The following is a 24,027-nucleotide window of genomic DNA, read 5'->3' as shown; positions in this document are numbered from 1 at the left end:
TATAGCGTAAGTCTGTAGCACCATCTCCCCTTATTCTACCTCCATAGTGCAACATTAGCAATATCTACCATATCTACGTCCCCTTCAACATTACTATTGTGCTTTTTACTTGCCTTTGCCTTCTTCGGACCATGTGTGTCAGGAACTGCTGGCTGTTGGGGTGATGGTCATCGGTGTCTTGCCTTTTGTCGCTGAGTGTTGCTTGGCCGACACTGCGACAAGACAGCTGAACTTGATGAATGCTGATCCACCTCCATCTGATCATTGTGAGGACAGTGATCTTGAGAGCACATTTCGATGGCACCCAATTGATGCTTATTTGTAATTAACACTTTTGAAAGAGGCTGCATAATGACAGTCTCGTAGTTGTGACTCGTATGCAAATCGATAGCCAACCCTTGGCCGGTATCGACGGGGAATTCTTTTCTTCTGTCAAGTTTTCTATCTTTCACACATAATACAGCTGCATTATCTTTGGCCGCGCAGTGAAAAAAATATGCACCACATGGAAAGTGACAAAATGAGTGGAGGTCTAAGTAGTGCTACTGTAGTGGAGAAAAAGACGAATAAAGGCAAAGATGCAATGAATGGAATTGATCAGAAAAGTAAGGTGAGTGTTTGAACGAACCTTACGTTTTGTGTTTTAATAAATTTTACATCGTTTTATATTGCGTGCTCTAGAGTTTACACTTTCGATTATTGTTGACGTTACCAGTTTACGATGTACGTGTCGCCTCCCTTACGATTAAGTCATGTCATAATGAGTATTGTGTAGAGCTAAAGAACCTGTTCTTACATCTAACAATCGACACTTCATCTTTTTAGGTGGCAGGCTCTAATTCAAAGACGAAAAAAGTTGGATCGCTAAGTGACTTACATATGTTGAATGAATTTCTTGCTGACGCTAGTTATTTCGGTGGCTACGCCCCCAACAGTAGTGACAACGCAATTTTCGAAGCTATAAGCAATCCCCCATGGCCAGTAACAGTTCCACATCTCGAGAGATGGCATCGACATATGAGAAGTTTTACAAACGAGGAGCGTCAAGATTTTAAGAAAAATACTATTCCAGCGCAGTTCACAAAGTTGTTTCCTTCGAACAGCAAATCTGCTTGCGAATCTAAGGTGAGATGGTGACCTTTAATTACCGGTAATATTCGTTCGCTGCAAATCTTGCTTGAGATAAAGGTATTCGTTCTTCAGAAACTGATGCGGATGCCCCGAAAATCGTAGCAAAAGCCAAAAGCGTAAATGTTAAGTTAGCATCAGTCTTGAGTTTACGGGATGCGAACTTTGTGTGATCATATTTGCTTCCAATCTCCTGTTTCGTATAGTTAATTAGTGTGGTTTGTTAGGTTTATTATGTGCATTTTGTTAATTCGTGTTGAGGAAATCTACAGTATACAGTGGGGTCTGTGGGAGCTTCATGCATCAGTGCATTTCATGCACTGTTGCCTAGCTTTCACTGGGGTAGAAAGTGATTGGTTTCCCCTAACGAAGAGAGCATTGAAATTGTACTTATGTTTTGAGAATCATATGGTATATTACTAAGTATTAACTCAGTATGTAAAGTCAATTTAAAATTTAAGTACACACTTTTTGGTCTGGACAAAACTGCACTGTTTTTGCTTCTATTTTACACACTTGCTTTACAGTTTCCTTAGGCATCTCTTTTTCCTCATTTATTTAGCTATTTTAAATTTTTATTGAATGTTTGTGTTCTGTTAGAAGTCACTGGAAATGCTTAACAGATCTTTGTAAACTGACAGCAGTGTAAATAAAAAATCATGCTGCCAGTTGGAGATTTGCACTGTAGGATTCGAAAAGTATGTAGAAAGTGAGGAAAGAAAGATGAACTAAAACCTATTTTTAGAAAAGTTTCCCATGTAGAATCAGTTGTAAATATAAGAATACTGTATATGATTGACAGAATGGATAGTTGTAATTTGAAGAACTACTAGCTTTCCTTGGAGTTCTAGTGAAGGAACAGTTTACCTTAATTCCTCTTCTTAATTAATTGGATAAGTGCATTTGCAGGTGAGAGGAAGAACAGAGTACTCTATCTCAGATGAGGTCGTGTCCAATGAAATGAAATGAAATGTCGTGTGACCAGGGCCTCCCGTTGGGTAGACTGTTCGCCTGGTGCAAGTCTTTCAATTTGACGCCACTTCGGCGACTTGCGTGTCGATGGGGATGAAATGATGATGATCAGGACAACACAACACCCAGTCCCTGAGCGGAGAAAATCTCCGACCCAGCCGGGAATCGAACCCGGACCCTTTGGATTGACATTCTGTCGCACTGACCACTCAGCTACCGGGGCGGACTGTGTCCAATAAAATATGCGTATATACAGACCATTGTCAATTTGTGCTTCGTTTATATTGTCTACCTTGTAGTGGCACTGTATTTGAAATCTGTTGATATACTCACTCTGTAACAACAACAGTGTTGCACATATTGGTTCCATTATCATTTATGTGATATCTTCACTGGTGATTTATTTGATACAACATCTCGTCACGTTTTCAATCTACAGTAAACAAACCTTTTATTGCCAAAGGTCTCTCTGGACACCCCTCTGAATGTCTGACATGAGTGCTTTCAGAATGTTTCAACAGACATATTTTTGCTTAATTGGAATCAATGAAGAAAATAATGAGCTTGTAAGAAACATGTTTGGACTGTCTGGGAAACATTGAAACAGAAGCATCTATCCATTAGATCCAAGGGAGTAAGTGAAAGGGTGTATTCTATTGTACAGATCGCTCAGGAAACATACTTGTCACTATTAAACAAGAGCTTTCATGCAGATACAGTGATTAGTGATAGTTTGATCTCTTGACTTAATGTTAATTGTTGCCTCAGAAGCCTCTGATGAGAAGAATGAATACATTATATTGATTAATGGAGTAATGGGATTTTTCTTGACATCAGCAGTAAACATTTTGGCACATAATCAGGATTGCCACAGATTCTGGAAATTTGGGAAAAGAAGCTGGAAAAATTTTTTTTTGTCTCTGCAGATGAAATGGTTTGTTTATTGAGGTGCTGTGCATTGCTGCTAGCTGGATGCAGACAAGTACATGCACTGTTTCTCTACTCCCTCATTCATACTACTTCTCCTCTTCCTACCACTCCCATCAGCTTGCAGTCTGTGCTACGAACCTTCTTGCCGCTAGCCTGGCAGCTGCCGACTAGAAGCAGGGAGGCATGAAGAGTGGTCTGTTTAGAACTGATTCTCAGAAACTGTAGATGCAGTAGCTGGAGACAGCAGTCATGTGTGCATGAGTTGTCAGAGTCTACATCTGTATCCATACTCCGCAAGCCACCTGACGGTGTGTGGCGGAGGATACCTTGAGTACTTCTATTGGTTCTCCCTTCTATTCCAGTCTCGTATTGTTTGTGGAAAGAAGGATTGTCGGTATGCTTCTGTGTGGGCTCTAATCTCTCTGATTTTATCCTCATGGTCTCTTTGCGAGATATACGTAGGAGGGAGCAATATACTGTTTGACTCTTCGGTGAAGGTATGTTCTCAAAACTTCAACAAAAGCCTGTACTGAGCTGCTGAGTGATTGTGTGAACGAGTTTGTGCCTGAAAATTTACTTATGAGTGTGTGTTTGTCATTTCTATGTGCCTGTCTGTGGCTCAGCAATCATCCATACGGTGAGTTGCTACCTATCATTATTATTGGTTCTCAGAATACTTGAACAAGTCATCTGTTACATGGATTGATCATTGTGGTCTCATTTCAACAACATGCTGTCTGTGGCTCATTAATAGCTGCCCACATGAATGGATTTCCATGCCGGGCCAAAACCGGAGGCTGTTTCAGTGGTATCTGTAATGGATGGGGCCTGCCGATCTAAAGCCATTCAGTTTCCACTAATGTACCGACACTGCCCATCGGATCTAGTCTTACCGATCTGCCTGCAGGCTCTCTCTGTCTTTGTGGCGTAATGCAGTGGATTTTTATGATTTATCCATGGACCGAGGACTGTGGTGCTCCTAAGCAGGCCAGAGGCAATGGGCGATGGGTTTCAGGAATTGCGACACTCTCATCGCAAAAATGTTGTACAGTGAGGCAATTTAAAGACATTTTATTTGTTCTAGTCCGTTTTGGCACTTCAAAAGTAGTTTATATGTTAGAAAGTATGGACGATAAGAAGAAGAAAATTGTCAGTCACGGTTTGTATGCTATGTATTCATATATTTCCCAAGAGAAAAATCAGACAATACGTGTAAAATAATAGATACAAAACAGTGGGTAATAACTGACAATAGCGAACATAGTAGAACCAACATTTTATTGGCGATGACGTACAGTGTTGGTTTACACAGTTCTTCCCTGCTTTATACACTTCTTTCAAGAGGCCTACTTTTTTCTGAGATTATTTCTGAAATCAGTGAAGGTATTTAAAATATGTCTTGTGACTCCAAGGAAATGCATATTTTTGTCTCAAAATGTGTTTCCTTTTATTGAAATAAAATATTAGTGGTCTTAATGAAACACGTACACCTTTGGCTTGCTTTCTCCATCTAAAAACAGTTCATTACAAAAGCAATATTGTTTCTTGTACTGTAGCTGCAAAGACAGATTGTCAACTTACAATTAAGATCTCAAAATTTGCCAGTGAAAAATGCTAAAACTTGCCTGGAAATCGGGGAAATATCAGGGAATTTCACTTGGGGAAACTTGTGGCAACCCTGATAATGAGTGAAATCAAAATGAGTCTACTTCTCATCAATGTCAGGAAATCACACTCTAACTATTAATAAACAAGAATGAGAAAAGGAAAACCAATCGTCGTTAGTGGATAAGATTTGATGCTCTTATATGCATATAACAGCACAGGCACTTTACCAGCTTTCATTCTACCACCCTTTATTTAGTATAAGAACACTCTGTCATGGTCTCCCAAATGCACCCACACACAATCACAGTGTCAGTGACAGATGGTTGCTCAGGCCAGTAGAGATGAAGGTGGAGGGGAGTATGTGGCAACTGTTGCTGGACAAGGTGCACATGGCAAGGAGGGGGGGAGCAATTAGTAAACAACACAATACTCACCAATAAACAGATGATGTCATCAACATGATGAAGATATGAGCTTTAAAAGTGACTAGTGGATGATGTCACTAACAACATGAAAACATTAACAAAACAAAAAATGGCAAACTAATGAGACCTCTGCAGCAATTGAGAGTTTGGGATGGAGATATTCTTACTATTAATGTCTTAAAATCCGCCTACATGTTGCCAAGGTTATTTTGAGCATGCTGCAGAAAATTCGCTAGCCAACCCTTACCTGTTACACATCGTCCAGATGGTCCCAACTATGTCGCATGTGATTTCCAAATTGTTCGAGCCTTGTAAAAACACATTCATGGTCTTTGATTTACTTTGGATGAAGAAGTGCCCACCGCACCAGGTTCCGAGGGCAAACATTTGTCCTTGAAAGTGTTGACTGTCTTGCCTCAGTGAGATAAAAGTATTAGAAGTTATGGTGATTGCTTTTGAAATAATAAATAGTATACTTAATTTTTTCCCAGCTGTCTCATTTTCATTTGACTGCCTATTATAAGTTACGAGAGCAGACATGAATTTGTTTTCACGGTGTTTCGTCTTAGCATGTTACAAATATTGTGTGCCTACAAAGATGTACATAAATTAGAATTATGTAGCTCTGTTTAACGTAGGAACTTATCTTACGTTTTAAGCTTCCTCTTTCAGTACACAAAACTGTAAACGTTTGAAAATGTGATTTTGTTACTTTTGTCTGGTTCTGATCTCTTTTGGGCAACATAAAAGAATACGCGTTGCTGAAAGAAGAATTTTTGCTCCTCTTTCATAACTTATTGCTGTGGCTGCTGTGATGCTGTGATGATCTCTAATATGACACCATTTCTGGAACTTCTGTATTCTGTTCGGACTGGATGCCTTAAAACATTAAATAATGTTTTGTGGTCTACGTTTAACCGCACTGTTGTACAGGTAAGTGCTTTTAAACTGTAAAGAATGAACTTTCTTAAAAATGCTTTGTAGAAGACCAGTAGGATCATGTAAGCCATCCCAAAGAAAAGTGCATGAACGTAAAAATATTCTTGTGTAACATCGGAATTCATGCTTAAAATTACATTTTATTACTCATTATCACAATGAATAGTGAGAGTAACATGGTTCAGTCAGTAATTACGTAACATGTTTAAAATGAAGTACCAAATATTCCCGATTATTGTCAATAGGTGTCAGATTTACTATTGTATAATATCATGAAAGGTAAAAGATGAAACTTCCATAAACCCAAAGGTTTGTGATTGAACATGACAGTACTTTCCAAGGCATTGTTCTGTTGGAGGTGGTATGCCAATCTCTTCGTTAAACATTTTGAACTTACTTATCCAGCCAGTAACAGATCCCCAGGTGGGCCCGGGGGTTTGAATAGGCCCGAGGTGTTCCTGCCATTTCATAAGAGGTGACTAAAAGGAGTCTCTCACTTTTTGGCCTTTATGAGATGGTCCCCTGTGAATTTTCCCGAAGAGAGAGCCAATTGGGGAAGGGCGCCTTACATGGTGCATAAAGTCCATTGTGCATAGAGATCTTGAGCGCACTTTCTCATCGTGGCACTGCAGTCCCACTCATCCTCCATCTTTTGAGTGAGGACACCTTCCTGGGTGCGTTTTCCTCCACCCGCTATGCAGTGTCGTTTCCTGCACCGATGAGGACCATGGAATTCTTTGCACCTGATATCCAGCACGGTAGCCAGTCGGTTGTGGGGCCACCATGTACCCTGTTGGTTGTAGCCCTGTGACTACACAGGGATCGCTCTGCTGATGCCTGTGCCGTTTACTCCCTATGTACGCCAAGGAGTAGATGCCCGTCACCCTGGGGCATCGGGGCTCCTGGCAACGGCCATTCTGCCAGGTGGGCTTTGCTGCGGCAGGGTGGTGCCCGTGGGGAGGGCCCATGGTCAGAGTGGGTGGCATCAGGATGGATGACACACGATGAAGCGTACCACGTCATCACTTGCTGATGATCAAACACCAGCTGTCTCTAAGCGTTCAAAGTCTCAGTACAATGGAAGTAAGTATGATCCTAAATCGTTCCCCTCCCTGTCCACACCATGGCAGGAACGCCAGGCTAAGGATGGCAGTGAACCTTATTTGCCCCGGTACCTCATATGTACGAGAGCTTATGGGCACTCCTCTGTCTCAATGAATCCTCAGGTTTTTGTAAAGCATTTAGAGGACAAGTTTGTGGAGGTGGAGGGCTTGGCCAAAATGCAGTCAGTGCCAGTCTTGATAAAAACTGCATCCTCTGCCCAGTCATAGGCATTACTGGCTTGTGACAAATTGGTCTGGCGTGTCCATCGAGGTCCGAGGGATAATCAGGTTACTACCGGTGCCTTCATCTTGGATTTCGAGGGTTACACGTTACCTGAGAAGGTCAAGGTGATGGTCTACCGCTGTGATGTCAAGCCTTATATCCCTCCCCCAATGCGGTGCTTTAAGTGCTGGAAGTTCGGCCATATGCCTGCCCGCTGTACTTCCAGCACCACATGTTGAGATTGTGGATGTCCGTCCCATCCCAATACTATATGTGCCTCTCCTCATCGGTATCAACTGTGGAGAGCATCATTCCCCTTGCTCACCAGACTGCACTATTTTACAGCGAGAAAGGAAAATCGTGGAATACAAGACCCTGGACTGAGTGACCTACACTGACGCCAAGAGGAAGTTTTGAGCACCTACATCCTGTGGCTATGAACTCCTCTTACGCCACTGCTATTAGAAAAGTTGTAGCCACATCAGTTCCGCGAGTTCCTGTCTGCTCTCAGCGCTGGATGACTACACTTGCCCCCTTAATGGTGGTGGGGAGGGGGGGGAGGCGCTTCCCTCCCTGTTGCTCTCGCACCACCTACCTCGGCAGCACTGTCCCCCCAACCATCGGAGACACCAGTCCCCCACCTCTCAGCTGGAGAAGCGCAAGTCTTCTTTGGCTCCTCTCGCTAGGAAGGGGTCCCTTGGGTCACTCCCTTCACAGGTTTCTGCGAGTGGGAAAGATGACACCTGCCAGTGGCTGAAGTGCCCAGCTGGTTGTAGGGCTTCATGATCTTCCTCAGTCTGGGAGACTGAATCAGTGAAGCTCTCCCAGCCTGAGAAACCCAAGGATCAGCCAGAGCAATCCAGAAAGAAAACCCCCAAGACCAAAGGAATTGCGGTGGCATTCACACCCCTGCTGCCTACAAGCTCTGCTTCTGAGGATGAGGTGAAGGTTCTGGTGTCTGCTGAGGACCTAGATCTCACCAGATCCTTAGACACAATGGATCAAGGCTCTTCAGGAAATAAGTCGGTGGAAGCAAGTGACCCTGAGGCATAGACTACCTCATTGAGTGTTTCATGCCTTTGCAGTCTCACGATCATGTCATCCTCCAGTGGAATTATGGTCATTTTTTCCACCACCTGGCTGAGCTACGGCAACTGTTACACTTGACACCTGCTTTCTGCATTGGCCTCCAGGAAACCTGGTTCCTGGCAATGTTAACCCCTGCCCTTCATGGCCACAGGGGATATTACAAGAACTGTAGCGAATATAATAGTGTGTCAGATGGAGTTTGCATTTATGTCCTGAACTCGGCACGTGGTGAACCTATGCCTGTTCAAACCCCTCTTGAAGTTGTGGCTGTCAGGATATGGACGATGCAGGAAATAACTGTCTGTAACGTGTGTCTCCCTCCAGATGGTGCAGTACCCCTTGAACGTATGGCTGCACTGATGGTTGATCAACTCCATGAACCTTTACTGCTTTTGGGAGATTTTAATGCCTGTAACCGCTTGTGGGGTAGCACCATGCTTACTGGCCATGGCAGACACATAGAAAATTTACTTTCCCAACTCGAGCTCTGCCTCTTAAATACTGTAGCAGCCACACATTTCAGTGTGGCTCATGGTAGTTACTCGGCCATTGATTTATCAATTTGTAGCCCAGGACTTCTCCTTTCTATCCACTGTAGAGCACATGACGACCTGTGTGGTAGTGAACCCTTCCCCATCTCCCTTTCACTCCCCTGGCATCATGCCCACCTATGCCTACCCAGATGGGTTTTAAACAAGGCAGACTGCGTAGCCTTCACCACTGCTGTCACCGTTGAATCTCCTCCACGTGGTGCCATTGATGTTGTGATCGAGCAGGTCACTAAACCGATAATTTCTGCGGTGGAAAACGTGATCCCTCATTCTCTAGGGTGCCCCTGGCAAAAGACAGTCCCTTGGTGGTCTCTGGAAGTCGCTGAGGCAGTTAAAGAGCGTTGGCGAGCTCTACAGCGACGTAAGTCCCCTCTTCCCTAGAGCACGTAATAGCCTTTAAGCGGCTCCATGCCTGTTTTCGCCTGCTTATACAGCGATTGAAACAGGAGTGTTGGGGGAGGTACGTGTCGACCATTTGGTGCCGCATGTCACCTTTCCAAGTCTGGCTCTTGCACATTGCCCCGACACAGCCCCTGTGCCAGATCGGATCCTCAGTCAGATGAGTAAACATGTTGACATCTTCCACCGGATCTGGTGTGATGGCGTCTTTCCATCACAGTGGTGGAAGAGCACCATCATTTCAATGCTAAAACCCTGTAAAAATCCACCTGATGTGTATAGCTAGTGACCCATCAGTCTCACCAACGTTTTCTTTAAGCTGCTGGAACGTATGGTGTGTCAGAGGTTGGGTTGGGTCCTGGAGTCATGTGGCCTACTGGCTCCATGTCAGGGCGGCTTCCGCCAGGGTCACTCACTTATAACCTTGTGTCCCTCGAGTCTGCCATCCGAACAGCCTTTTCCAGGCGCAAGCACCTGGTTGCCGTCGTTTTTTACTTACGTAAAGCATACGACATGACCTGGCGACATCATATCCTTGCACATTGTATGAGTGGGGTCTCTGAGGGGCCTGCTCCAAATTTTTATCCAAAACTTCCTGTTACTCTGTACTTTCTGTGTCCAAGTTGGTGACTCCCATAGCTCCCCCCATATTCAAGAGAATGGCGTTCTGCAGGCCTCCATATTGAGTGTATCTCTATTTTTAGTGCCCGCAATGGCCTAGCAGCAGCTGTGGGGACATCGGTCTCCCATTTTCTGTATGCAGATGACTTCTGTATTTCGTATTGCTCCTCCAGTACTGGTGTTGCTGAGCGGCGTCTACAGGGAGCCATTCACAAGGCGCAGTCATGAGCTCTAGGCCACGACTTCATTTTCAGCTGCTAAGTCTTGTGTCATGCACTTCGGTCAGCGTTGTACCATTCGTCCAGAACCTGAACTTTATCTTAATGACTTTCCACTCACTATAGTGGAGACATATGGATTTTAGGACTGGTTTTCGACGCCCGATTGACTTCGCTACCTTACCTTAGTCAGCTTATGTGGGAGTGCTAGTAGCACCTCAATGCTCTCCGCTGCCTGAGTAACACCAACTGGGGTGCAGATTGCTCTACACTACTGCAGCTCTACAGAGCCCATATTCAGTCCCACCTTGACTATGGGAGTCTGGTTTACGGTTCGGTGGCGCCCTCAGTGTTGCATTTCCTCGACCCAGTGCACCACTGTGGCGTTCACCTAACAGGAGCTTTTAGAAAGAGTCCAGTGACCAGTGTCCTGGAGAAGGCTGGAGTCCCTCCATTGTGGATCCGACATGCAAAACTACTCACCAGTTACGTTGCGCACATTCATAGTTCTCCTGAGCATCCGAATTACCGTCTCCTTTTCCCATCGATGGCAGATCATCTCTCGCATCGACGGCCCAGGTGGCTCACGATTGCAGTATGCGTGCGATCCCTTCTCTCCGAACTTCGGTGCTTCCCTTTACCACCTCTACTTGAGGTCCATTCACATACACCTCCGTGGTGTACCTCTCGGCTGGAGCTTTATCTGGACCTTTTGCAAGGCCGTAAGGACTCTGTTAACCCCACCGCTCTCCGCTGTTACTTCCTCTCAATTCGTGACGTGTTTTGGAGCTCTGAAGTTGTTTACACCGACGGCTCGATCCAGGTGTCCGTCTCTGCCCTGGAACAGTCCAGTCGTTCAGTGGTGCTGTGTGAACCCCAGGACAAGTCAGAATCCCAGGCAGTGAACTTGCTGACAGGCTGGTCAAACAGGCTATGCAGTAACCGCTCCTGGAGATGGGCACTTCTGAAACTGACCTGCCTTCTGCCTTACGCCACAAGGTTTTTCGGCTTGGGGAACGGAGTGGCATAACAGTATGCACAACAATAAGCAACTATGACAAACATCTTATACAAATGCAAGAAAACTTCCACATCCAGAAAGCCATAGCAGAAAACAAACATGTGATAAATGAACAAACACACATCAGCACAGGCTCCCTACTACACTTAATAAAGGAAATGATAACATAAAACAAAAAAAAACTCTTCCCCACACCATCTAGAGACACACACACACACACACACACACACACACACACACACACGCACGCACAAATGCATACACGGACAGACCACAGATACTTCAATACTCATAAGTTTGGCAATAACATTCGATCTTTGGCAAAAACATTTGACAGTCGGCAACAGAAACCAAAACATTGCATTAAAACAAGCGTTCAGTGCATAGTGCTGTGGAATGTGGAAAAAACCACAAATTGGCGTTCATAAGAAGAAGAACAACACCAAAAATGCAACAGGAGCGTAATATGTAAGAAATTGTCCACGCAACCTGTAAGTACAGTTCAAAACATTACTACTAAATAGGAAATACCAACCACCAGAACTGTTTATAACCTATAGGCACAGTGACAAAATGTAAATAAAATAGCTAACATATGTACATATTCCAGGCCACTGATGATTCCTTGCAGAAAATAAAGGAAAAACGCGTATGGCACTAAAATTGTGTTTTATTCAGTTGCTGTCAGATGGTCCATAAGTAAAAATTATCAATATACCGTAAAATTGCATATCATTAAGGAGACTGCGAATGTGTGGAAGTCTTCCCTGCGGGCTTTTTGCAGGGAATCAGTTGTCCTTTGTTGGCTCCACATTGGCCATACATGGCTCACACATGGTTATCTCCTGCGTTACGAGAACCCACGCCAGTGGCACTGTGGCTCCCGAATGACAGTCGTCCACCTCTTGCTGGACTGCCCACTTTTAGCTGCTCTGCGGTGGACCTTTAACTCCCCAAACGCCCTACCTTTGGTGATGGGCAACAATGCCTCAACAGCAGCTTTGGTTTTGTGTTTCATTCATGAGGTTGGGTTTTATCATTTTATCTGAGTTTTAGCGCATGTCCTTTGTCCGTCTTGTGTTCTCCATCCTAGGGCTTTTAGGGTGGAGGTTTTAATCGTGTTGCAGAATGGGTGGCTTATCATTTTTAATTCTCGTGGTCAGCCACCCATGGTAATCTGCTTTCTTGTTTTTAATCTCCTCTCCTTGTTTCTTTCACCTCTCTGTGGTTTTCTTGTCCTGTTTTGTCCATTAAAGTGTTTGTTGACCTTCTGTCGTTCTTCTGGTTCTGGGACTGATGACCTCAGAAGTTAAGTCGCATTGTGCTCAGAGCCATTTGAACAATTTTTGAACCTTCTGGTTCTTCCTTTCTCCTGTTGTTGTGCCGTACATCGTCTTTGTTTTCTTGTTTCCCTTGGGTAATTGTTCTACAGGGAATATGGGACCAATGACCTCGCAGTTTGCCCCCCCCCCCCTCCTTTGTAAACCAACCAACCAACTAGTTAGAGGGGAACATGCAGTAAAACATGGATGCTATTTTACAGTCAGATGTGGTTTATGTTTCTCTTACGAACAAATCGTTGCCAGAGGTGAAAGAAGCAATAAGCTACAGTCCCCCAGGGGGTCCACAACTCTTCTGGGGATATGTGCGTGGTGAGCACGGGGCCCCGTGCTATTGCAGCCTTCCTTCTTTCCAGGGCTGTATTTACTTGCCCTTGCCCTCCTTTCCTCTCCTTGCTCCTTTCCTTCGCCCTCTCCTCTCCCTCTCTTGGTGTCCTTGTTTATGTTGGTTTTGCAATTTGGTTTTGTTGTGTAATCATCCCATCCTTTTGGCATTACCTGGTCCCCCTCTGGGGTTTGACCTCCATTACTAAATTTCTATTCTGTAGTGTGAGTCATTTGGGAAAGAGCACCTTATCTAGTGTTTCCGATGTGTGCCCTCCTAGTTCATTCCACCTTTTCTTTCATGTTGTCTGATGCTAGGGTGCATAGCCAGCCCGTGTGGTGGGGTCGCTATGTACCCTTTTGGTTGAGCCCCCTGAACACACAGGGATCACACTGCTGATACCTGAGCTGTGACCTCCTCATGTAAGCCTAGGAGTGGTTGCTTGTCATCCTGGAGCATCGAAACGTCCGGCAATGGCAGCCGTGCCAGACAGCCCTTGCTGTGGGTGGGTGGCACCCGTGAGGAGAGCCCCTGATCAGAGTGGGAGGTATTGGGGTGGGCGCTATGCAAATGAAACGCATACGGGTCCAGAACTCTGGCTGGTCTTCTGCATCCATCTCTCCACGTGGAACTGATTCTTTTAGTGCTGCTCCTCCTGCCCCTTTGGCCTTCCCTTCATGGTTACCCCCTGGGAGAAGGGTCAGGCCCGTCGGCTAGGGGCGAAGCCTTTCCCTCACTATCTGGTTTGCACCAGGACTGATGGGGATACTTTACCAATACCAAACCTTTTTTTTTTTTTTTTTGTGGAACACATTGAAGACAAGTTTGGCAAAGTGGACTCTCTGAACAAGATGCAGTAGTGTTCATTGTTGATCAAAACTGCTTCAGCTGCCAAGTCTGCAGCCCTTCATTCCTGTAACCATCTTGGCACGATTCCTGTATCCATTACCCCCCACCAGTCTCTAAATATGGTTCAATGTGTGATTTTTCACAGGGACCTCATCCTTCAAACTGATGAGGAACTTTGGGACAGCCTCGAACGCCCGGGTGTTCACTTTGTTGGGCGTGTTCAGAAGGGTCCGAAGGACAATCACATTGATACTGGTGTCTTTATCCTGGCCTTTGAAGGGGATACCCTCACTGAGAAAGTAAAGATTATGGTTTATCTCGATGTGACGTGAAGCTGTACATCCCACCTCCTATGAGGTGTTTTAAGTGCTTGCATCTTGGACATATGTCTTCCTGCTGTTCACAGGCCCCTCTGTGGTGACTGTGGACATCCACTCCATGAGGGGAGTTCTTGTGTTCCCCCTCCTGTGTGTGTTAATTGTCATGGCAATCATTCTCCACATTCACTAGATTGCCCAGTATATAAGAAGGAAAAGAAGTACAGGAGTATAAGACCCTTGATCGTTTAATCTATACTGGGGATCGTAGAAGTATGCACGTCTTCATCCTGTGTCCATGATGTCTAGTTATGCTTCAGTTACATCTTCAACCCTTCTTCCCCCTTCCTTACCCCAATCCTGAACCCCTCTCCCCCCCCCCCCTCCACTGTGACTCCCACACCCTCTCCTCTGGGCGCCGCTCCCCCTCCCCTGCCGGAGAAGTGTCCCACTTCTTCAGCGTCTGCCAGTCAAGGGCGCCCCTCCCGGGATATCCCTTCCCGGCACCTTCCAGGCCAAAGGTTTGCTGCCACGCGATGACCGCGAGAACCACGGTTTCGCCTGATCTCTTTCTGTTCCCGATCTTGCTGCCGCCGGCTCCTTCATGCCGCAGAGCCCTCCTCGATCTCAAACAGAAAAGAAGAAGAAACATAAGTCCCGGGACAAGGAGCCTCTGGTGTCACCAGAGGTCCAATCCCCGGCTTCGCAACCTGATTCTGACCTGTTCATGGATGTTGCCCCCTCCTTGTAGGTGACAGGTGGTGAGCCGGCGGCATGAGTGGCTTTACCCTGTTCAACCCCCATTTGAATCATTGTTCTGTGGTTATCCAATAGAATTGTAATGGATATTACTGTCACCTTCCAGAGTTGAAATCCCTTATTTCGTCTTACTCTGCAGCGTGTTTGGTTCTACAGGTATCTCATTTTACTGACGATCACTCACCGACCCTCTGTGGCTTCCGTGTTTTCTGTCGAAATCAGGTCGGCCCCTGCAGGCCTCTGGTGGCATTTGTATGTTGGTCCATACAGATGTTGCTAGCACGTGGATTCCTCTTCAAACTACATTGGAAGCTGTTACTGTTAGGGTCCACCTGGACTCTGAGGTCACGATTTGCAATCTTTATCTCCCTCCTGACAGGACTCTTACACCTGCTGCCTTAACTGCCCTTCTTCAGCAACTTCCTCCTCCCTTCCTCCTCCTCGGGGATTTCATTGCTCATCATCCCTTGTGGGGCAGTGCCTTTCCATCTAGACGAGGTCTTCTCATAGACCAGTTTATTGCAAACCACAACTTGTGCCTTCTTAATAAAGGCTCCCCTACTCATTTCGGTGCCGACCATGGTAGCTTTTCAGCCATTGATTTTTCTCTTTCTTCTCCCTCTCTCCTCCCTTCATTACACTGGTCTCCACATGACGACCTTTGTGATAAAGACCATTTCCCGTTGATTCTCTCGCTTCCTTCCCGCTCCCCGATGGACAGGTTACCTCTTTGGTCTTTCCAATGCGCCAGTTGGCCTCTATACACTGCACAGGTTGTGTTTTCTCCCTCTTTGTCAGGTTGTATTGATGACGTCCTAAGTGACGTGTCCGACGCGATTGTTCACGCTGCTAGCCTTGCTGTACCTCACTCATCTGGACAATTTTGCCGCTGGCAAGTCCTGTTGTGGCGTACGGCCATTGCCATTCGTGATCGCCATTGAGCTTTGCAACACCTTAAGGGGCACCCATTTGTTGCCAACTTTATTACCTTTAAATGCCTTCTTGCTAAAGCCTGTTACTTAATCAAACAGAGCAAACTGATGTGTTGGGAATGCTTTGTTTCTTCCCTCAGTTCTATTGTCCCTATGTCACAGGTATGGGCTACACTTCGCTCTCTCCAAGGTTGGCATCAGCAGTCCATCCTCCCAGGCCTTCACCTCCCAGATGGCCTTTGCATGGACCCGTTGATTCTCGCAGACCATCGTGCGACCCATTTTGCAACAGCATGAGCCTCCTATCCGGCAGCTTTCCTTCACCAGAAACAGCGGGTCGAAGCTTCTGCCTTATGTTTTACCCCTTGTCGGTCAGAATTTTACAATGGACCTTTTACTGAAAGGGAACTTCTTTCCGCACTTTCTTCTTCTCATTATACGGCCCCTGGCCCAGGCTCCATTCATAACCAACTGCTTCAACATCTCAGTGTTCCACAACAGCATCATCTTCTCCGGGTGTTTTAACTGTATTTGGCTCTAGGGTGACTTCCCTTCTCAGTGGAGGGATAGCATCGTAGTTCCTGTCCTTAAGCCTGGTAAGAACCCCCTGTTTGTCGAAAGCTATAGTCCAATTAGTCTGACAAAGGTTGTTTGCAAGTTATTTGAACGGATGGTAGCCAGTCAGCTCAATTGGGTCCTCGAATCTCGGGATCTATTGTCCCTTTACCAGTGTGGCTTCCGAGAGGGACGGTCTCCTATCGATCATTTACTTCACGTGGAATCCACAGTTCGGCAGGCTTCTTCCCAGCACCGCGATTTGGTTGCAGTATTTTTCGACCTTTCCAAGGCCTATGACATGGCTTGGTGCTATCACATTTTACTTTCACTTCATCACTGGGGTCTTCAGGGCCCACTCCCGATTTTTATCTGCAAGTTTCTGTTCCATCGGTCGTTCAGATTTCGGGTTGGTACTGTTTTTAGTTCTCCACGGACCCAGAAGAATTGCATCCCACAGGGTTCTGTATTGAGTGTACTTCTTTTCCTCATTGCTTTTGATGGACTTGTGGCCTCTGTTGGTCTTTTTATTGCCCCTGCTCTGTATGTGGATGATTTCTGCATTTGGGTTAGTTCCTCTTCGATGGCCTCTGCAGAGCGGCAGCTCCAGGGAGCTATACGGCGTGCCTCTGCGTGGACCCTCTCACACAGGTTTCAATTCTCTCCTTTAAAATTGTGGGTGGTCCACTTCTGTCACCATACTACGATCCACCCCGAATCGGAACTCTATCTCGATGCACAACAATTACCTGTGGTCTCACAATTTCGTTTCCTGGGTCTTCTTTTCGACAACAAGCTCACTTGGCTGTTCGACAACAAGCTCACTTGGCTGCCTCATATCAGACTTCTGAAGGTAGGATGTTTCCTTAAACTCAATGTCCTTCGCTTCCTTGCCCACACCTCTTGGGGTGCGGACCGCTCCATCCTTCTCCACCTTCATCGCGTTTTAGTGCTGTCTCGTTTGGACTATGGTTATCAAGTTTCTGGTTCAGCTGCTCCTTCCACAGTGCACCTGCTGGATCCGGTCCACCATCGTGGTATCCGTTGGGCCACCAGTGCCTTCCCTACTAGCCCTGTTGATAGTCTCCTGGTTGAAGCTGGGATCCCCCCTGCCCCCCCTTTCTGTTCGGCGGTCCCATCTTCTGGTTTCTTATGGAATTGGTGTCCGTTCCTCTCACACTCATCCTTCCTATTCTATCCTGTTCCCAGACCATGGACGTCACCCACCAGATTCCCGCCCTCGGGCGGGTTTACTGGTTGGGCTCTGCCTTACGTCTCTTTGCCGTGTTTTTCAGCTTCCTTCTTTGTTTTGTCTCCCACGCTCCCTCCCCAACACCCCACCTTGGTTAGTTCCTTGGCCCCGAATTTGGATGGATCTCTGCCGAGGTTCGAAAGATTCCATTCCTCCAATGGGGTCCCGTTGTTTCTTCCACTGAACTTTATGAGAGTTTTGGGATGCTGTTGTGTTTTACACTGATGGCTCTAAATCTGCTGATCGTGTGGGCTATGCCTTCACGTCCTCTGTTGGCACGGAAAATCATCTCCTGCCACCTATATGTGGGGTGTTTACTGCAGAATTGATGGCAATTTCCCAGGCCTTTACCTTTATTAAACAGTCCCAGCACAACCACGTTTTGTTATATACAGACTCAATGAGTGGCCTTCTGGCTATTGACTGGTGTTTTTCCCGCCATCCCTTGGTCTCGGCCATCCATGACCATCTCGCTGATCTTCACCGTGCTGCTTGTTCCGTTGACTTCCTTTGGGTCTCTGGCCAAGTGGGTATCCCAGGTAATGAGCTTGCTGGGGAAGCAGTCACTTTTCTGTAACCCCTCCTGCAGCGGATTTATGGCTTCACATCAAATCTCACTTCGCACAATCATGGGCCAACTCTTGGGAGGCTACCTCCCTGTCTAATAAACTTCGTGTGATTAAGGTGACACCATCCCTGTGGGGTTCTTCCTTCTGCCTCTCCTGAAAGGCCTCAACCACCCTGTGTTGTCTCCGCATCGGCCATACCAGGCTGACCCATGGTTTTCTCTTGTGTTATGAGCCACCCCTACTTTATGGTTGTGGAGCCTTCCAGTCAGTAGCCCACATTTTGGTGGAGTGCCCCCTTCTTTTGACTCTGTGTTCTAACAACAGACTTCCCTGCACTTTACCTTTAATGTTGGCTGACGATTCCCGGATGGTCGAACTGGTTCTCAGTTTCCTCAGTGAAAGTGGTTTTTATTCTCAGTTTTAAGGTTTTTAATCTCACTCTGGTGTTGGGTCAGGGCGGTGAGGGCTGGGGTGTCTCCCACTGTAAGCTGTGTTTGGAGATTCCAGACTCCCTTCCCTGGCCAAGATCCTCTTTTCTTTCCCTTTTACTCTGTTTTTATCACTTTTTAGAATTGGTTAGTCTCCTTTTCCCATACGCACTTCTACATTCTAGCGGTTGAACACTTTTAAATAGCAGGTGGTCTTGCCTCTACTGCTTCAGAGGTGGGGGATATTTCCTGTCTCTAGCATGGCCTTGGGGTTGCTCTCTTGCTGACTTCCCTCATTATTTTGTTTTTACCATTGACGACACGACTGCACTTCTGCATTTTTAGCCTTTTTCCTTTTATTGTTCTGACTTTCCTGTGATGTCAAACTGTCTGAATGGACCACATTTGAAACAAGGGACTGATGACCTTGCTGTTTGGTCCCTTCAACCCCAATCAACCAACGAACCAATAAGCTACGGAACAAAAATCTGTGGACTGGAGTATAATTTAGAATATTTTTAAAGGTCTCCTCACACCTCAGTATTTATTGTGTGGTACTGAGTATTGTGCAGTTATAATGACCATTGGAAAGTGGTAATGACAATTTGTGCTATATACTGAAAGAGACTATAAATCTTCAAAAATATTTATACTTGCTCAATATATTGTACCATCTAAAGGTAATTGCAAAAAAAAGCAGTTTATGCCGAGACTTCAGGTTTTGCGGATGTGCTATCAACTGGCACCAAATGAATATGAATAGGCCAGGGAAGATGGATAAAAGGAATCATCTGCCAAAGTGCATTCAGGGAAGAAGTTTGATTACATATTTAATTCCTATTCAGTAGTTAGCTGTAGAAACATTCACCAAAAGTGTTTCAATGCAGGAAAATACGTTCAACTGCTTATTTGTTTGTTTGAGAAGCTTTAATTATTTATTGCAGAAATGTATAACAGGACTACTTACCGATACCCTACAATAATGTAGCTTACTGTTGTCAGCTTTATAGATCACTTGCAGCATTGTGGAGAGTGAAATCTGATTAATATATGAGCAGTATCTTTTCTGGGTCTGTAAGATGTAATAAAGTTAATAAATTCATTGAAAGATTCCTTTGCATCCTTAAAACAGTTCCAGTAGTTATGTGGCTCTGCTGGAAATTCTCTTAGCCTGTTAGTATGGCATTGTTGCACAATGCCTTCCAAGCCTTCCAGCCCCCCCCCCTCCACCCCCCTGCCCCACTGCTGCTTCTTCTGGCTTTTCTTTTGCAGCACATTAGAATCTGCAATTGCGATACATGTGGAGTCTATATCATCTGATGCCAACATATTCACTGCAAAGGCAGTAACTGTCACATCTAGGCGTAAATATTGTGCTATAGTATTGTGCCATTCTCAGCATTGGACTTGCAGAAAATATATTGACACAATATTATCGCGAAATAAATATTGAATGTGTGTGGCCCTCTTAAGGAAAATAAACTCCCACAGAGCTCACAATTCTGTAGTGAGTACCCTTGTAGCAAACATGGTGTCCAAGTCATTGCAGTACTTTTTCTATTTCAATGCTGTAATTTTAAGCTCTGACAATTAACTTTTCTCATGCTTATTATCTAGGACAGAGACCCTGCTGACAACTGAGCTTGCACAAAGGTTGTCGATTATGGCTTATTCTGTTTTGTTCCCTTTGTTTTATGCCACATATTTTGATTAACTCATGTTTGATCTCCACATCTGGGTTTGACAACCGCCTTTTCGAAAACTTTGTAAAAAGTGTGCAGGACCATATAAGGAAGGTTGCCCAACATCAAGCAGTGTAGCCACCGTGTGCGCGTCATGACATATCTGAAGGTGGTAGCCCATGCCAACGCATGGATCTCACTGCTGAGGCCGGAGCTTCACCTCCTCGGGGAAGCTGAAGAGTAGGTGCCTGTCCATTCATGGTCACCAGGACTCTGGGCTCTGGCCGTCATGCCATGTGGTGTTTACCCTGGATAGGTGGAACCTGTGGGGAGAGCCATCATTCAGAGTAGGTGGCAACATGATGGATATTTTTTTTTGGCATCATGAAACGTTTAGAATTATCAGTCAGTGGATGTGAAGACCCGACAGTCTCATCAAGCTGACTGCAATTCAGTGCAGATAATTACAACTAGAAACTTTTTCCCCTTAACCACAAATTTGGAGGAAAGTAAAATCAAGCAAATTGCAGACGCTCCCTTCAGTATTCAGTTTGTACCCTAACAGTTGGAGGACCCTTTCTCTCTGCTGAGCCAGTGTTCTCTGTGGAGAATAATGAAAACATATTTGTTGAGCTATCGAGTTCGAGTCTCGGTCCGGCACACGGTTTTAATCTGCCAGGAAGTTTCAAATCCTACCCATTCCTGGTAGTGGTTCATGGTATGGGTTCCTGTAGTCATGTCCTAGTTCATGAACCACGGGCAACATATGAGTGGCCAAGTAAGTGGTCCCGACAGTCGGGATACCAGTTACTTTGGAATAAGGCTGGGCATCTCGGACATATTCTGAGTCGTGGTCACCTTTGTGCTCATACGGCAAAGACTACCAAATCCACCGCTTAGTCCCTCAGCCGTTAGGGGTAAAACCCAATGGGACTCGGGGCAAGTAAGGCTAGCGACCTGCTTCCCTGGTACTTTAAATATGATGCTGGCAACAATCAGAGCAAAATGCCTCGGACCTTTGGAGGTGACGGAGTCCCACCTCTAACTGACAAACCAGGGACTCCTAAGATACGACTTGGCAAACAAATGGTAACGAGATGGGGAGCTATTAATATCAATGGGGGCTACTCTGGGAAGAAGGAAGAGCTGGCAGAGGCTGCAAGTAAGATGGGGCTGGACGTTTTAGCTGTTAGTGACATTTGGGTAAGGGGTGAGAAAGAAGAGGAAGTGGGAGAATACAAGGTCTACCTGTCAGGAGTCAAAGCAGGAATAGCACAATGGGGTGTAGGGCTTTACATCAGGAAAGAAATGGAACCCAGTGTAGCTGCAATAAGGTATGTAAACGAACGACTGATGTGGATAGATTTGACAGTGTCTAGCAAGAAAATTAGGATTGTGTCAGTATATTCGCATTGTGAAGGGACAGATCAAGATAAGATGGATAGTTTTTATGAGGCACTTGGTGATGTAGTTGTTAGAGTAAAGGAAAAGGACAGTGTTCTGCTCATGGGTGATTTTAACGCCAGGATTGGAAATCGAACAGAAGGGTATGAAAAGGTTATGGGTAAATTTGGAGAGAATATGGAGGCCAACAGGAACGGGAAACAACTCTTGGATTTCTGTGCCAGTATGGGCTTAGTAATCACAAACTCCTTTTTTAAACATAAGAACATTCACCGGTATACTTGGGAAAGCAGGGGAACCAGATCTGTCATTGACTACATAATAACAGATCAGGAATTCAGGAAGGCTGTGAGGGACACACGTGTATTCAGGGGATTCTTTGATGACACTGATCATTATTTAATCTGCAGTGAAATTGGGATTGTGAGGCCGAAAGTGCAGGAGGTCAGGTCCATATGTAGGAGGATAAGAGTGGAGAAACTTCAGGATAAGGAAATCAGGCACAAGTACATAACAGCTATCTCAGAAAGGTACCAGTTAGTTGAATGTAGTCAATTACAGTCATTGGAAAAGGAATGGACAAGGTACAGGGACACAGTACTAGAAGTGGCTAAAGAATGTCTTGGAACAGTAGTGTGTAAAAGTAGGATGAAGCAAACAGCTTGGTGGAATGACACAGTCAAGGCAGCCTGTAAAAGGAAAAAGAAGGCGTATCAAAAATGGCTACATACTAGAACTCAGGTAGACAGAGAAAGTTATGTTGAAGAAAGAAACAAAGCCAAACAGATAATTGCAGCATCCAAGAAGAAATCTTGGGAAGACTTTGGAAACAGGTTGGAGACTTTGACTCAAGCTGTTGGAAAACCATTCTGGAGTGTAATTAGCAGTCTTCGAAAGGGAGGTAAGAAGGAAAATTACAAGTATTTTGGACAGGTCAGGAAAACTGCTGGTGAATCCTGTGGATGCCTTGGGCAGATGGAGGGAATATTTTGAAGAGTTGGTCAATGTAGGTGAAAATGCGATCAGTAATGTTTCAGATTTCGAGGTAGAATGGGATAGGAACTCATCAAATACAGTGGAATGTCAGGTTTTAAATGGCTACACAGGATAATTGAAATGGCCTGGGAGTCGGGACAGGTTCCATCAGACTGGACAAAAGCAGTAATCACACCAGTCTTTAAACATGGAAACAGAAAAGATTGCAACAACTACAGAGGTATCTCTTTAATCAGCGTTGTGGGTAAAATCTTCTCAGGTATTGTTGAAAGGAAAGTGCGAGTATTAGTTGAGGACCAATTGGATGAAAATCAGTGTGGGTTTTGGCCTCTTAGAGGTTGTCAGGACCAGATCTTTAGCTTACGGCAAATAATGGGGAAGTGTTATGAGTGGAACAGGGAATTGTATCTGTGCTTTATAGATCTAGAAAAGGCATATGACCGGGTTCCTAGGAGGAAGTTATTGTCTGTTCTACGAGATTATGGAATAGGAGGCAAACTTTTGCAAGCAATTAAAGGTCTTTACATGGATAATCAGGCAGCAGTTAGAGTTGACGGTAAATTGAGTTCATGGTTCAGAGTAGTTTCAGGGGTAAGACAAGGCTGCAACCTGTCTCCACTGTTGTTCATATTATTTATGGATCATATGTTGAAAACAATAGACTGGCTGGGTGAGATTAAGATGTGTGAACACAAAATAAGCAGTCTCGCATATGCGGATGACTTAGTTGTGATGGCAGATTCGATTGAAAGTTTGCAAAGTAATATTTCAGAGCTAGATCAGAAATGTAAGGACTATGGTATGAAGATTAGCATCTCCAAAACGAAAGTAATGGCAGTGGGAAAGAGATATAAACGGATTGAGTGCCAAATAGGAGGAACAAAGTTAGAACAGGTGGACGGTTTCAAGTACTTAGGATGCATATTCTCATAGGATGGCAACATAGTGAAAGAACTGGAAGCGAGGTGTAGCAAAGCTAATGCAGTGAGCTCCCAGCTACGATCTACTCTCTTCTGCAAGACTAAGTTATCTGTGCACCGTTCAATCTTTCGACCAACTTTGTTGTATGGGAGCGAAAGCTGGGTGGATTCAGCTTACCTTATCAACAAGGTTAAGGTTACGGATATGAAAGTAGCTAGGATGATTGCAGGTACTAGTAGATGTGAATAATGGCAGGAGGGTGTCCACAATGAGGAAATCAAAGAAAAACTGGGAATGAACTCTATAGATATAGCAGTCAGGGCGAACAGGCTTAGATGGTGGGGTCATGTTACACGCATGGGAGAAGCAAGGTTACCCAAGGTACTCACGGGTTCAGCAGTAGAGGGTAGGAGTAGTCGGGGCAGACCAAGGAGAAGGTATCTGGATTCGGTTAAGAATGATTTTGAAGTA

The 24,027-nt window shown here is 45.1% G+C and overlaps 1 protein-coding gene across 3 annotated transcripts in view; it reads left to right on the top strand.

The window, feature by feature from the left end:
- The first annotated feature begins 470 nt into the window (after nucleotides 1–470).
- Nucleotides 471–24,027, top strand: part of LOC126253658 (histidine--tRNA ligase, cytoplasmic) — a 74,195-nt gene continuing 50,638 nt past the window's right edge. Inside the window, exons 1-2 of one of the 3 annotated variants that reach the window (XM_049955173.1) lie at nucleotides 471–610; nucleotides 5,814–5,996. In XM_049955173.1, the coding sequence (XP_049811130.1) occupies nucleotides 5,886–5,996 (111 nt within the window). In that variant the 5' untranslated portion in view covers nucleotides 471–610; nucleotides 5,814–5,885. Of the gene's footprint in view, nucleotides 611–825; nucleotides 1,126–5,813; nucleotides 5,997–24,027 lie in introns of all 3 variants that reach the window. The other 2 variants (XM_049955171.1, XM_049955172.1) reach the window with 2 other exon arrangements.

The sequence above is a fragment of the Schistocerca nitens genome, chromosome 4, assembly GCF_023898315.1.
Source record: "Schistocerca nitens isolate TAMUIC-IGC-003100 chromosome 4, iqSchNite1.1, whole genome shotgun sequence".
Classification (NCBI taxonomy): Eukaryota; Metazoa; Arthropoda; class Insecta; order Orthoptera; family Acrididae; genus Schistocerca; species Schistocerca nitens.
Note: the sequence above shows the minus strand (reverse complement) of the source record. Positions and strands in the feature narration are given on the sequence as shown.